The 15,407-nt window shown below is 48.2% G+C and overlaps 2 protein-coding genes across 7 annotated transcripts in view; one reads left to right on the forward strand and one right to left on the reverse strand.

The window, feature by feature from the left end:
• Positions 1-15,407, forward strand: part of C2H1orf159 (chromosome 2 C1orf159 homolog) — a 125,316-nt gene that overhangs the window by 2,611 nt on the left and 107,298 nt on the right. The window contains exon 1 of one of the 3 annotated variants that reach the window (XM_037203311.1): positions 11,766-11,855. The exons of the other annotated variants lie outside the window; for them this stretch is intronic. The gene's annotated coding sequence lies outside the window, so the exon portion shown is untranslated. Of the gene's footprint in view, positions 1-11,765; positions 11,856-15,407 lie in introns of those variants that run through there. 3 annotated transcript variants of the gene reach the window in all.
• Ttll10 (tubulin tyrosine ligase like 10) lies at positions 332-14,713 on the reverse strand. Of its 4 annotated transcripts, none has more exons than XM_028891486.2 (14): positions 13,815-14,713; positions 13,651-13,716; positions 11,491-11,912; positions 10,752-10,832; positions 10,535-10,667; positions 10,272-10,390; positions 10,069-10,195; positions 8,861-8,946; positions 8,222-8,393; positions 7,112-7,283; positions 6,517-6,657; positions 1,533-1,649; positions 1,138-1,231; positions 332-842 (listed from the first exon to the last, which is right to left on the reverse strand). In XM_028891486.2, coding segments are annotated over exons 1-14 (2,169 nt in total). In that variant the 5' UTR covers positions 13,817-14,713; the 3' UTR covers positions 332-405. The 4 variants fall into 4 exon arrangements, with proteins under 4 accessions (XP_028747319.2, XP_037059199.1, XP_037059200.1 ...); XM_037203304.1 differs by having other exon boundaries at positions 1,512-1,649; XM_037203305.1 differs by lacking the exon at positions 10,752-10,832 and having other exon boundaries at positions 1,512-1,649.

The following is a 15,407-nucleotide window of genomic DNA, read 5'->3' on the forward strand; positions in this document are numbered from 1 at the left end:
GGTGGTGCTTCCAGAGTTCCATGGTCATCCAAGACCTTTCCTGGGGACTCCACGGAACAGTGGGTGGGTCCCAATGCCAGGCTGCAGAGGTCATGAAGGCCATGGAGTTTCCAGGAGGATCCTACAGGATGAGTAAGTGGGGATCCAGGATTTGGTGGGCTGCCCCATAGAAGGAAAAACAGGTCAGTGGAGGTTTTCCCTTCTTGAAGGATGCACTCCCATTCTGCATGCAGCTCCCTCTCCTTCCCCTAAGGACAACCTGAGGAACAAAGAGAGGAGGGGGACAGAAGGGCTTGGGGAGCCCAAGTGGGACTGGCTTCTGGAGGCCGCGTTTGTCACAAAGTAGCTTTTATAGGTCCCGGAGAGGGCACGGCCGTGAGCAGGGGGTCTGGATGCTTGTGGCGGCTAGGAGCCCCGGTGGCTAGCGCTCCTCTGTTCCTCCTCGCGCTCTTCCTCGGGCGGCCCCAGGGAGGGCTCCCCAACCTCGTCCCTGCTGCCTTCTGGGGACCCAGAACAGAGAGAGGGCTCAGACTCCGCTCCGGATCCTCCGCTGGAGTCAGGCAGCCGCGATTTGCGGAAGGCGCTTATGGGAGCGTCCCTGGAAGGCACCGGCTTGCGCCGGTCTGCAGCGGCACGTACTGAGGACAGCGCAGAGGATGCGACCTCACAGGTGGGCCGGGGAGGCGGCGGCGGAGGCAGGCGGGCAAGGGAGCGTGAGCCCCCCAAGCGCGGCCACAGGTCCGTGGTCTCGCCATTGTAAAGGAGCACAAAGCGACGCTGTGACAGCAGGGGCAGCATCTTCTGACTATGCAAGCTCTTTTGGCAGGTCTCAAGAGCTAGATCTGTGGGGAGGTAGGGTAGCAACAAGGTGAATGATGAGAGGGAGGTCTGGAGCAGGGCAACCTCTCCAGCATGTCTGGAAACAAGGGAAGAAAGGGGTCCGTGAGGGACTGGACATAGGTGGGTCAGGTGACAGAGAAGTTGGAGCAGAGAGGGGGTTTGGCTGCCATGCAGATTATGGGGAGTTGGAAAACCAGACTTGTGGAGTCTGAACTTGGAGGCAAGTAGGATGGGGTACCCAGAACTAGACAAAGACGTATATAGGAATGTCGTGACATGAGGCTGTCCAGAGCTCACCCAAGGTCTCCATAACCACTCCAGGGATCACCTCCTTCAGGACTTCACAGTTGGTATGTAGGGCAGGGTTGGAGTTCATCTCCAGCAGCCACACCTGTGGCAGACAGTGGTCAGCATCTCTATCCACCTACAGCCCAGTTGGCCAGTAAGAAGCTGGGACTTTGGTCCCTATCCAGCTACGTGATTCTGGGCAGATTGTATCTTCCCATGGCTTTGTTCCCCGTGTTTGCTCAAGGAATTAAGGCTGCTGCTCAGTTCCAGTAGGAGATGAGCTTTACGAACACATCTGACCTTAGGGATGAGTCCACCTATTGGGCCTACTTATGTGGTCAATGTACAGATGGGCCCTACCTCCTTGTACCAGCCTACCAGACCTCATCTTCCCAAGACAGCACCTTGAAGTTCTCATCAATCAGGAAATCACAGCCAATGAGATCAAAGTAACCCAGCTTGCACTCCAGCTTGGACTTGACAGCCAGGAAGCAGTGGGCCATGATCTGCTGCATCCGCTTCTGTGGGTGAAGCAGGGAAGGATCCTGGCTGTCACCTGCTGGCCCAGATGAAATCTCCTAGGTCTGAATAATCAGTCACACCTCTCATCTGCACTGTCACCCTCACCTGCATAGCTGTAACTGCCCACACTTTCACATGCTCAGAGTTACAGGCTCACAGTCAGAAACTCATTCAACAAAATCATGGGGCTTCTACTGTGAGGCAGGTACTAGGAGATACAAAATTAAAGAAAATTAGAACTCACAGCAGAGAGACAGACAACTAGAACATATAAAATCCTGGTAGAATAGAGAACATTATAGAACTTCATGTTGCCCTAGTTAGTTTCACTCTGTTTTTCAGCTCAGTGAAAACTTTGAAAAATATATCTGTCTTGGAAATAGCAGAACTTGTCTAATTTACAAATATTTCCATCTATTAGTTTTCCTAAGTTTGAAGGTTTGTTAGAAGAACCCTTTAGAAAACACCAAAGGAGAGTTGAGGATGATGTCTCACCAGAGAATATCAATGAAGAGATACAAATTATAGAGGCCCTTAAGACGGTCAGTGGGTAAAGGTGCCTAATGCTAAGCCTGATAACCTGAGTTTGATCTCTGGAACCCACATAGTGGAAGGAGAAATAACTCCCATATGTTGACCTCTGACCTCTACAAATGTGTCATGCGATGTGTACTCCCTAATACATTTTAAAAATGTAATTAAGATTTTAGCTGGGCGATGGTGGCACATGCCTTTAATCCTAGCACTCGGGAGGCAGGGGCAGGTGGACCTCTATGAGTTTGAGGCAACCTGGTCTACAGAGTGAGTTCCAGGACAGCCAAGGCTACACAGAGAAACTCTGTCTGGGAAAACAAACACATTGAGAGAGAGAGAGAGAGAGAGAGAGAGAGAGAGAGAGAGAGAGAGAGAGAGAAAGTATAAAAGGGAATGGACTAGAATTTCTGGAGTAGAAAAATACAGTGACTACAATTCTTTTAAAAAAATACTAAGAAAGAAAAAGAACAGATCTTGGAGTTTAAGAGATGGCTCAGTGGTTAAGAGCGCTAGCTTTGCTCTTCCAGAGGACCTGGGTTCAGTTCCCAGCACCTACATGGCAGCATACAGCCATCTGTAACTCCAGTTCTGCCCTTCTCATCTGGCCTTTGCCAGCACCAGGCATGCACTCGGTATACAGACATACATGCAGACAAAACACCCATACACAGTATATATATTTTGAGACAGGGTTTCTCTGTGTAACAGCTCTGGATGTCCTAGAACTCTCTTTGTAATCCAGACTGACCTCAAACTCATGGAGATCTGCTTGCCTCTGTCTCCTGAGAGCTAAGAGTAAAGGCATGTGCCACCACCACTGGGCCAATATATATAGTCATAGAACCGGGTATGGTGGCACATGTTTCTAGTCCCAGACTGAGCAAACTAAAGCAGGAGGATCACATGATTCTTTGCCATCCTTTGCTTCCCTAATCACTGGAAGGGTTCAGAAATTGAAGTAATTTGAAAGCAGATCAATTGAAATTATCTACTCTGAAGAAAATAAAAAGTAATGAAAAAAATAAAGCTTCAGAAGCTTGGGGATAGGAGCTAATTCAGCAGATATATGTACTGAGAATCCCAGAAAGAAAGAAAGGGACAAGGTATTGTAAGAAATGATGGAAAGGTTCCTAAGTTTGATGTAAAACATTAACCTCTAAATTTAAATCATTCAATGAAGCCCAAGCAGGATAAATTAATAGATTTATCATATCATATGCAGACTTTTAAAAGATAGAGAGGGCAGGCTGGAGAGATGGCTCAGAGGTTAAGAGCACTGACTGCTCTTCCAAAGGACCTGAGTTCAATTCCCAGCACCCACATGGTGGCTTACAACCATCTGTAATGAGATCTGGCGCTCTCTTCTGTATACATAATAAGTAAATAAATCTTTTTTTTAAAAAAAAAAAAGATAGAGAGGGCTTAGGAGACAGCTCAGTCAGCAAAGCATGTGCTAACAAGCATGAGGACCTGAGTTCAGTCCCCAGAACCCATGTAAGTTGGTGTGATGTTCTTTATTTGCAATTCTTGTTCTGGGAAGGCAGAGACAAACAGGTCCCTGAAGTTTGCTGGCCTAGCCTAATCAGTGAACTTTAAGCCAATGAAGATATGACTCTGTCTTTGAAAAGTGAGGATGACAGACACCTGAGCAACAACATCTGAAGTTGACCTCTGGCCTCCATAATTGCACACATGAACACATACACAAACACACATGTACATAAAAAAGACAGAGAATGTTGAAATTAGCAAGAAAAGCAATTTATCACATAAAAGGGATAATCAATAAGATTAATAGTCAATTTCATCAGAAATCATGAGGCCTGAAGGCAAAGGAATGACATATTCCAAATACTGAAAGAAAAAACTGCCAACCAAGAATTCTATCTCCAGAGGCAAAAAAAAAAAAAAAAAAGCTTATTTGGCAAAGTGCCATCTATACAAGCACAGACTGAGTTCAGTACCATAAAACCCATATAAATAGTTAAGCATGGCAATTGCATGCCTATAACCCTAGTCTTTGGTGGTGGTGCAGACAGATCTCTGAAGCTCATGGTCTAGCCATTTTAGCCTAATTATGAATTTCAGGTTTAGTAGGAGATCCTGTCTCAAAAAATAAAGGTGGAGAGTGATTGAGGAAGGACATAAGACATCTACCACAGGCCTCCACATGCATGTGCTACATGTACAGACATCAACATACATACACGGCACACACACACACACACACACACACACACACACACACACTAGTAAAAAGAATTTCTCTTTTCAACAAAATCATACTTCAAGAATTATACTTCAAGAATGGAGAAATAATAATAAACTGAAGGAATGGCTCAACTGTTAAGAGCACTTGCTGTTTTCATAAAGGACCCCAGTTAGGTTTCCAGTGTCTACATCTGGCAGTTCACAATCTCTTCTAACTCCAGTTCCAAGGGATCCAAAACCTCCTTCTGGTCTCTGTGAGCACCAGGCACATACATGGTGCCCAAACATACATGTAGGCACTCAAACACATAAAAAAAAATTTAAAATAAATGGAGAAATTAAGACATTCCCACATAAGGCCAGTAGTGTGGTGTCACATGTCTTTAATCCCAGCACTCAAGAGGCAGAGGCAGGCAGATCTCTGTGAGTTTGGGGCCAGCTTGGTCTACATGGTGTGACCCAGTCTCAAAAAAAAAAAAAAAAAAAAAAAAAAAAAGACATTTTCACACAAGGAAAAACAGCATGCATATATTGGGATAAAATGTTTTCATTCATTAATTTGTGTGTGCGTGTAGTAGGTTGGAACCCAAAGCTCTTGTGCATGCTAGGCAAATGTTCTACCACTGAGTATAACCCTAGCCCTCAACATTTTGTTTTGTTTGAGTCAGGATCTCTAGACCAGGCTATCTTTGAATTCTTTGTGTAGCTGAATATGATGCTGAGTTCCTGATACTCCTGACTCTACCTCCCAAATGATAGGATTACAGGTATTGCGCTACCCCACCTGGCTCCTGGCTCTTTCTTTCTCTCCCTTCCTTCTTCTCTTCCTTTTCCCTTCCCTTCCCCCTCCCATCCCTTTCCCTTCCCTTTCACCTTTCCTCCTCTCTCTTCCCCTTCCTTCCCTCCCCTTTCCTTTCCTCCCCTCCCCTTCCTTCCCTTTTCCTCCCTTCCCTTCCCTTCCTTCTTTCCCTCCTCCTCTCTCCTCTCCTCTTCCGCTGCCCCCCAGTAGACTTCACCATCTAACTTTTATTGGTCTGAAACTATATAGACAAGACTGGCTTTGAACTCAGAGATGTTTGCCTCTGCCTCCCACACATTGGAATTAAAGGTGAACACCATCATGCCCAGCATAGTAAAATGAATTTAAGGAAACTGGAAATATATGTACACCAAACACATTATATAACCAAGGGGAACTGGAAAAATTCCTAGGAAAAACTAACTAAATAGAACAATCTAAAAACAAACAAGAATAGAAAATCTTAATAGACATCAACCAAATGAGACTGAGGGGTGGTAGTAAGGCAGTGTTAATGACACACCTTCCCACAAAGGGAAGTCCAGGCTGCTTCACAGGATGTATCAATGTTTTGTTTTTGTTTTTCTCTTTGTAACAAATACATGAGAGAATTACTTCCAAAGAGTAAAGATTTTTTCTTCATAGTTTTCAGAGGTTTCCATCTACAGTTTCTCAAATTTGAGCAGGGCAGACTATCACAGGAGTGAGATAATGTGGCAGAGCCTGCTCATCTCATGTATTAATTTGATCATAGACTTCAAATCTCTAAAACTATGAATCAGAATAAAATATCAAGACATTTTCTATAGTAAAAGGAGAATGATACATTTTCATATCAAAATCAGATAAAAACACTAAAGAAAAGCTATAGGTCAGCATTACTTATGAGCACAGACACAAAAATACTTAATATGATAAAATCAAACTCAGAAGCATATTTGAATTATTATATACTTCTACCACCTAGGATGTAATCTGGAAATTTAAGAGTAGTGAAAGTTAATCGATGCAATACACATAAATGGAATGAAGGAAAAATAACTCATGCTCATCTTGATCAGTATAGGAACAGCATTTTACATTACTCAGCATCCTACCCTTAAAAAATAGTAAACTAGGGAGAGAAGGGAATTTGTAAGCCTTTCCCCCATATTGGAAGAAATACTTTTGCCTCTTTAACATGATATTGAAAATTACACCTGGAACAATTAAGCTTGGCTTCGGTACAACTATACATGCTTCAATGACTCATGAAAAGTCATGTGCCTAGCCCAACCCATGGGCAATATGTACACAGATTCCTGACTCAAAGCCAGACTGACCGTGAAGGTGGTGAAGACCCAATCTCTGGGGAGGCCCTTGGTCTTCCTAAACTTGTCATTGATGTATCGGTTGAGGTGCTCCATGCTCCACACAGTGCTCTCTTTCAGCAGCATATACAGGGGACTCTTCTTCTGCATGAACTACAGCAAAAGCAGAGCCTAGAGGTCACTCTCTGAAGGGACCACTTTATGAAGGCTTTACCCCAACCTTCAGACCTTCACAGAAGCTCCATTTCTATCTCCCATGAGAACTGCCTATGAGATCCTCGTGCATACACCTTTATGCCTTGAAACTTCCCAGTCAGCAAATCCCCACAGACCCTAATCAAGGAATCTCTCGTTCCAGATTCTCCCATTAGGCCTTTGGTCAGCACACCAATGGCAGCTGATCCAAGGATTCAGGCTCTAAGGTACTTCTGTAGGACACCTGAGTCTCTGTTGGGGTGAAAGGTAGACAAAGGCTGCTAGGCCACTTTGAAGCCTGGGCAGGCAGTCTATAACTAGACCCTTCTTCTGCATTCTTAAGCAATGAGGGTATTTCTCTGAGTTCATCCACACCTATAGGAAAAGGGCTTCTCCTATAAGGGGTTCTTACCTGATTGGTCAAGTGACCACTGAGGTCACTGGAATGAGGGTCATACAGGCTGAGGGTGAGGCGGGCATAGCCATGGCCAAAAAAGACCATGTAGGGCATGGCACAGGCAATGAGCAGGTAGGAGCGCACATCAAACTTCTTCCCATCTAGCAGCAGTGGGTTCTGGACATATCTAGGGGATACCATAAGGGGCACCAGGAGTTGAGTTGCTTGACCAGTAGCCTAGGTCTGTCATCCCCATAAAGACCATTTCCTCATTGCCTCCCACCTGTCCCAGGCATGACCACTAGCTGAACACTGTCTATGGTCAGAGGACATTTCTGAGTCTGAACTGGTCATAGGAATTTGAAAGAGGATCTCACAACCAAATCTCTATCCACTGCAAGTGTCTGGCCATCTTAAAGTGCAGCTCTTACTTTACTAGGCAGTTTATGGGAGCAGATTGGGCCCCTGTGGCAGGGAGGGCTGTCTGGAGGAAGAAGGCTGACAATAGACCATGAACAGTGAATGGCTTTGAAAGGGAGAGGACATTCCACATAGGACACTTCAGATCATCAAGACTTAAGATAGGAAGAGCATGTTTAGGAGGGCCCTATGGAAGCGGAAGTGGACAGCAAATAGCAGCTGTGGCCAGAGAAAGGGTAAATATTGGCAGAGGGTAAGGCACTACTGGGACCTTTCTAAGGTGAGCTGAGTTTTCCCTCCTAGTCCTCTGTGAAACTGAGGATCTGGACCCCACTGTAGGCAGATGGGCCATTGGTCAGCTTTGTGTTGCAGATAGGCTGTAGCTGGCTGGCTGGACTGGAGAGTAGGGAAGACAGCTGCATGACAGAGGACATAGGAACCAAGCCCTCCTTGACGAGCCCTCCTCCCCCAGAGCCTGTGTTTAAGGGCAGTCTTGTCTGCCACTCCAGCTAAATGTGACACCTTCCCTGCACAGGCTGTAGGGCTAGATGTGGGCTGCTTGAGGCAGGTTGATTGGGTGCTGCAGCCTGCTCTGGCCAAGGGCTTCTCTGCAGCACTGCTGATTATCACCAGGATTCACAGGCACCAGCTGGTCTGGATTATCCCTGCTGAGACCCAGGCCCTTCCTGGCATCCATGCCCACACCTCTGCACCACCCGCGCCTGAGGTGCACGGAAGGGCATCTTGCGGTAGATGGGGTCGTCCTCAATGCTCTGGGTCTTGGCCTGCAGGGCAGCAACCTCCTCCTGGCTCCTGATCAGAAAGATGCCCTTTCCCTGGTTGGAGGCCGTGGGCTTGCAGATCCATATCTGGGTTTCTGCAGGGAGTAACCCCTGAGCCTCTGGCCCTGAGTACTCCTTGCCCCTCCCACCCCTCACCCTTCCCTGGCCCTGACCATACCCCAGCCTTGACCTTCCCTTTCATTATCTCTTCCTCTCAGCCCTGACCACTCCAACCAGCTCCAGCTGGCTTCAACCCTTGTCCTACCCCGATTTCACTACCTCACCCCAGTTTAGAGGGCTGTTCCTTTGTCTCACCTTGATCATACCCATAATCTAGTTATGGCCCTGCCACACCTCTACCTCTAAGGCCACAACCCTCTTTCTCCAACCCCTTAACACCAGAAACCACCAACTCCCAAGCCCTGGCTTCACTTTTCCTCTCAAGAACTATCCCACCTTTTCCAGGTTTGGCTTTGCCCAACCTTCCTCCCACCCTGCTGGGGTCTGAACCTGATCTTATCTACCCTTTTAGTGTGCCTTGCCCTACCCAGGGGCCTCTCACCATCAAATAGAGTGAAGAAAGCCTGTCTCTCATCCCTGATGTCCAGCCGATAGGTCTCTGGAAAAAACTCTTCCATTTTCAGGACCCTTGGGAGAGCAGGGAGGTGAAGACATGGGAGGGCTGTCCTCTGCCTCAGACTTGGCCAGTGATCTGGTAGTTTGACCTGTAGGCTAGCTGGAAGGGGCATTCACCGTTGTGTCCTCCAGCCTTCTCAGCTATTTCCTTTGCAAGGCCTTTGTTCACACTGTGCCCTTGCAGAGAACATTCTTTCATGTGTCTCATATCTTAGCTTCTCTGCAGCAGTTGGCCTTTGGCTTACCAGACCCACTGTGGCCCCTCTGTCCCACCTTGCTGCTTTCTCCCTCCCAATTGCTCTCTTCTTTGTGGGTTGGTTTCCAATGCCAAGACTGTGTCTGGCTTAGAACCATAGTCAGTATGTATCTGAGCTCCCAAACTGCCTTTCACCTAACAATATGTCATACCCAGTTATGGTCTCTCCTAGCTATCTACCTCTGTGGCCCAAGGCATCCTGGGCTGGTCCATGTAAGCTCCTCAAGGGCTGATACATCCTTTTCAAATCTGCATCCCAAAGGGACATAAGTCCTGGTCTGAGTAGTTACTTCCAGCATGTATGGAGGATGGGTATGGAGGTAGGTGGGCAGATGAGTTGTTGGTCAAAGTTAGTAGGAAGTGGATAGCTGGATACACAGATGTCAAGATGGTGTTATGAATGGCTAGATTCTAAATGCTACCTTGAGGGGCAGATGGTGAACAGTTGGTTGGATGAGTAGATAGATCCCTAAATAAATGTTTGGGTGAGTAATGGCTGGGCAAGTAATCAGTGAACCATGCTGGTTGAGTGGTTCAGCTTGGCTGAGTGGTAGGGTTAGAGGAAACTGGATGGATATGACTGGATAGATAAGGAGTAGCAGCAAAATGATGGCAAAGTGGGTGGGAGCAATGGATGAGTAGTGAGGGACATTGTGGGTGGCGTGGAGTAAAGATATCAGAGTAGAGGATGGTGGGCATGCGCTGGAGTAGAGGCAGATTGGTAGACTAGTGGGGAGAGGGGTGGAACATGTGAAGGAGAGTGGTTGCTGAGAAGCTGCAGAGTGAGTGGTGAGCTTATGGAATGGGGAAAATGGTCCTAAAGAGACAGATGGAAGTAGAAATGGGTGTGCCTCTGGGGCTGGGCAGGGTGGGCTCACTTGGCTTGGGTACTGGGCAGCAGTCTGGCTTTACTCAAAGTTCGTGCATGCTCCCGCAGGGCACTGAGCAACCCGATCTTGGTAGTGAGCAGCTTATTGTTGGGGAGCTGGAACAGCAACTGCTGGCCTGGCGGGACAAAGAGGGATGTATGGGTGGTGCCTTGAAGCTGTGCCACATCCCCTCCCCTCAGGGATGTCCCTACCTTCCCGGAAGCTGCAGTAGTTGTCCCTGCACTTGATCTCACACCACTTTAGCTTGTAGTCCTCACAGCGACTGTCCTGAGTGCGTTGCCAGCCCTTGCTCTCACAGTAGTTGCTGATTCTGTGGGGTAGAGGGCAGTAGTAACTGGGGGCCTTGGGGTTCTCTGAGGAAGACAGGGCAGGAGTGGCTGCCTATAGCAGCATCTTGGGCTAGGTCCAGGCCAGGGGTGGGAAGGCAGACCAGGGCTGCCCAAACCCCACTCACATCGATGCTCCATTGGTGCCTCCGATGTAAAAGAAAGGGCCCTGACCAGAATTGGGATGCTTGTCCCCTTCCAGAAAGAGCCCCTCCAGGGAGGTCACAGGTAGTCTGGCAGCTTCTTCTTCCTCTAGGAGGTCTGTGGGCAGGTAGGTAGTCAGAGGCCTCAGGTTTCTGGCTCAGTAGGGGTTTTCCTGCCCCTCCCAGCTGCCAGAAGCCCCACCTGCATCTTGGTCCAGCCGACTTAGCTCAGGCCGGAGCCCCTCCTCGACACTGCTCCCCATCCGTTTCTCATGGGTCCAGCCTGGAGACCAGTGGTGTCAGGTGGAGGAATGGGGAGGTACCCACTCTATCTGCCTGAGTCCAGCCAATGCCAGAAGCTACTGGAAACTAATGCAGCCCCTCTGGACATCTCTTCAGCCCAACAAAGAACTGACCAGGGGGTCTGAGGGTCATTACACCCAAGAAAGGAGACAGTTTCCACCAGCCTTAAATCAGGCAGAGTCCAGGTATTGTAGAGACTACAGTGGGGTGAAGTGGGTAGCCCCACCTCCACCCTCCTTACCAACAGAGCAGGCTCCATGCAGGGAGTGGGCTGGAGTATGAGGCAAGAGCCCTTTACAGACATGATATGGGGATGTCTCCAAAGGGCAGGGGTCACAATGTCTATGATGACATCATGGGTGACCCAGTCTACGGTCAACCAGGAGAGATGGGAGGCTACACTAAGTGGAGTTGGGGTAGGGAGTGCCCACTGTGATGGCATGAACTGGTAGAGCCTGCAGATTCTTGAGCATAGTGTCCCTAGTATGTGGGCCCCTGCTAGCTTCTCTCGGAGCCTGTCTGGCTGTCTGGCTGGGTATGGCCTAGTGTGAGCCTAGTCCCCTCCCTATGAGATGCTGTCCCTGGAGGCCCTGACTTGAGGGTATGTGGAATCAGTCCCAGGGTCACTCTGTATTCACCTGGCACCCGAGGGTGGCATCGACGGATCCTGGATCGTTTGGGTCTCTTGGAGCTGACATGGGTCCGAGGGGGCTGACCCCGGCAGTGGATAAACCTTGTCCGGCTGCGTGTTGCAGGCATGAGGGCACCAGAGCGAGGAACCCTTGAGGAAGATGTTGTCCCTACACCCCTTCGGGGTCTTCGAGCAGCCTGAGATCTCAGCCCTCGGATGGGGCAGACAGCTGGTCCCACCCTGCCTGGGGAAGGATGCCTTCCCATGTCCTGGGCTGTGGCTTCAGCTTGCGGCTCACTTCCATCTCTGTGATGGCCATGAGGTCTTCCGACCTGTGGGTGCAAGGCCATCTTTGCAGCCCGTCTCTGCCGGGTGAGTTTTCTTCGGCCAAGACCGTGCCGGCCTCGATGAGTGTGGCCTCTGTGTCTGCTGCAAAGAGGGTGTCCATCAGTCTTGCTGTTGGTAGGGTGCCCTTCTGTAGGCTTGAAGGGCAAAAAGGCTCCTAGCCCTCAACAAAAGTCCTACCAGTTTATGGCTACCCAGGTGCTAAGTCCTGGTCCTACTAACACAACCTGTCTATAACCATCATCATTCTACCTCTAGCACTCTTGCCCTGGATGCTGCCATTTTTCTCTATTTGTTATCTTTAGAATATTTTGGGACATTTAAAATCTATTTCTAGATGAATCTTTGTGCCTTGCATTAAGGAAATAAACTCAGTTTGTTGGACAGGAGTGAGTGAGGAGATAGCACATAGAGCCTTGTGTGTGGGAGGGAAAGACAGGCTGATGCCCTTGGATAGGAGCAGGTCAGCTCTAAAGAGGAAAACAGGTCTGTGGATAGACTAACAACAAAGAAAGGCCAAGGACAGCAACCACACGAAAGTCAAGCCATTCAGGCATTATGTATGTCTGATTCCACCCTCACTGAATTGACAAGAAAAAAAATCCAAAAAGTTCTGTAGGATGGAGAGAAAGCCTGGAATGAGAACCTCATACCTCTGTAGAGGGTAAGCTGCACATGTGGAAGAATCCAGGAGTGCCTGGAGACCCCTTCCCACTGAGAAAAGAAAGGCTCTCAGGAAGAGGCTGAGATAGGAGCTTAAAAATTGGTCAGGATTGTAGGTGTGGAGGTGTGATTCTGCAATCACTGGGAGGTCCTAGTGCATTCCACTGGGTTTCCAGAACCCAGAAGCAGGTCTAAGGGAACCTGCTATGGAAATGGGACCTTAAGACACTGGTGTTCAGTATTGTCCACAGCTTAAGAGGCTGCCTGGCCACAGGGAGATCTTAGGAGGCCTCCTAGGTATGAACAAGAGGAACATATGGACACATACAGAGGAAGAAGAAAATGGAATAGAAAAGATGTGGAAACTGAAGGAACCTAGCTCACTTCCAGAATGTGTTTGGGAGTGGGAGAGATGCTGTATCCTAAAAAGGTGCTGGATTCTATCAGATCAGGAAGGAGCCTGTGGGTACTAAACATGAAATACTAAGGTCAGAATTAAGTCCAGGAAATTGTTCAGGAAGAACTGAGGACAGGCCAAAAAGATCAAACCGAATACAAACCTACAGAGACTCATTATAGCTTGTTCAGAGATGAGGAAAGAAAGGAAGTTGGACATACTATTTGGAGTTGGGGAGGTACCCTGTGGCCAACCAGAGTCCTCTAGCCTTTGAGGAGGGCACACACTGGAGTGCCAACTCCAGGAACTGGGGAAGTTGGAAACCAGCCTGAGCTACATGAAACTCTCTCTCAAAAATTAACAACAACAACAACAACAACAAACAAACAAACAAAAAAAAAACAAATAAAACCCCACAAAATGACAAAAACTTTATAAAAAATCCTAGTGGGTAAGTAGGAATATGTCTACCCAAGAGAGGAAGGACTGGGATGCAGCATCCAAACTGAGAAGGGGCCAGCTGCTGCCCTTGTCTAGTGAACGTGTTCTAGGGTCTCTCTGAGAATGAGACCCAGAATCCAGAAAGAAAGTTTCACAGTAAAAGTTTCAGTTACTATTTCAGAAAGCAAACTGTCCAATAATGGAGCAAATTATGTGGTCATGAGTCTTGGGGGTATTACATAAAAGTTAAGGGAAAGCTCCAGGTGAGGAGCTAGACAGAAGCCTCAAGTCTTTATAATAAATTTAAAATAAACTTTTTACCTGGTCAGATAAAAAGACCGGCAGGAAATCACACCCCGGTACAATGGGCAGGAGATGCGTTTAAACCTAAAGAAGATGGCCAAGAAAATGACCACATCAGTGTTCTGCTGAAGTTTTCCCCAGACACAACATTTGGTAACACAGGGCTCTGAGTAGGTGCTGACATTTTTTGAAGGGCTGGTGCCTCCCAAGCAGCGCTCACTGTCTGGGGATGCGTTCTCTGTGGATCTCAGGAGGTGGCCCTTCTGAGGGGTCAGTTCTGGGGAGACAGACATGGCCCTAGGCAAAGAGCTCGTCCTGAGGGACCCCAGCCCTCCCCAGAACTTGAGTTGCCCACATGGGCCGGCCCCACCCCACAAGACATTCCTCTCTTGTCTAAAACGCTGGGGTTTGGAGAAAGAGTGGTCTCAGCAGAGGGCTGAGCTCAGCCAAGCTGCACGGTGTCTCCGCAGTCCTCTCTCCTGTTTGTCTACTTCTGGAAAGGGCCAAAAATGGGGTACAGGAGGGCAAGCACTCAGCTTCAGCCCTAGTCAGGACCCTCCACTGGCGGCCAGCCAGTCTCTCTTACCTGCTCTGCAAGGTCTTAGGAACCCTCTGCTGGGATACAACAGTGGTGACCTGGCAACTGTCTCCAGGCAACTATTACCAGGGAACATATGATTCAGTGGCTGCCCAAAGGTAAACAAGAGTTTTAGGTGTATGGTGAAATGGGCCTTGTACGAGCTGAGGGGCAGCCTCACAGAAGTTGGGCAAAGCAAGAGATGGAGAATGGGGGTCAAATTGTTCTGAGGAGATGCTGAGGATAAGTAGTTTTGTATAGACAACCCCTATGTCTGAACCATCATCTTCCATCCTGTCATGAATTCTTCCAGGATCACCCGGAGCATTCACAGGGATTCCTTAATCCAGACCTAGTAATCTAGGATCTGACACCAAGCATGGCTCAAAGTGGCTCTTGGTGCCAATTTGTAGTTTCCTACTGAGGTCCTTGGGACTCGGTGTGATTCCTGATTTTGACCCCAAGTTTCCAGCCATATGAACCTCACATGTCATCTTGTCACAAGGCTTGACAGGAGTATATGGTGCTTCAAACAAAACAGGACCATATCTTGAGTTCTGAAGCCCATGGACATGACTATTTTTTAAAGAAAGGTCTGTACAGATGTGATTGAGTCAGACTCTTGGGTGAATCATCTTTCATCAACCAGGTGGGCTCTAAACCCAATGACTGATGACTTCTTCAGAGGGAAGCAGAGACAAGGGTATGTGTCCATAAGCCACAGGGCCTATGAACTAAGAAGTGGGAGTGAGAGGGCTTCCCTAAGGGCCTTGTTGAAACTTTGAGTGTATTTTGGAAATTCTGGAAAACAACTGTTGTTTTAGGCTGCCCTCTAGCCCTCCTCACCTTCAGGTTCCTTTGTGGTTCTGCCCATGCTAATGGGCTCTGTCATCCCCTTAGAGGCTGCGCACCCCTAGGCTCTACTAATGTGACTCCTCCCTTGAGGTCTCTTCCCTAATCTAAGCTGCTGGAGTGGGAGGTTGTGCTAGACGTGGCTGGTGAGGGCATCATCTCTCAGCTGTGCCCAGAGTCCTGTGGGAATAGGAGTGCCCCCGTGGGCTGTCATTCTCTGTTTGTGGAACTGCTTACTGTTACTGACCCTACCCTTCCTATGCTGTGTTGGGGCAGGGGTCTTTGTGGTCATTCCAGTGCTGGCTCAAGAAACTTCTCTGCCCCAAATTAGTAGGGCGGGACTGCA

The sequence above is a fragment of the Peromyscus leucopus genome, chromosome 2 (genome assembly GCF_004664715.2).
Source record: "Peromyscus leucopus breed LL Stock chromosome 2, UCI_PerLeu_2.1, whole genome shotgun sequence".
NCBI classification, from domain to species: Eukaryota; Metazoa; Chordata; class Mammalia; order Rodentia; family Cricetidae; genus Peromyscus; species Peromyscus leucopus.

What these genes read in the sequence shown, in the direction of transcription:
- Ttll10 (XM_037203304.1), bottom strand. An exon ending in ATGCCACCCTCGGGTGCCAG is followed by an intron (nt 10,833 to 11,490) that starts GTGAATACAGAG and finishes ACTGGTCTCCAG; the next exon opens with GCTGGACCCATGAGAAACGG. An exon ending in TTTCTTCACTCTATTTGATG is followed by an intron (nt 8,394 to 8,860) that starts GTGAGAGGCCCC and finishes TACTCCCTGCAG; the next exon opens with AAACCCAGATATGGATCTGC.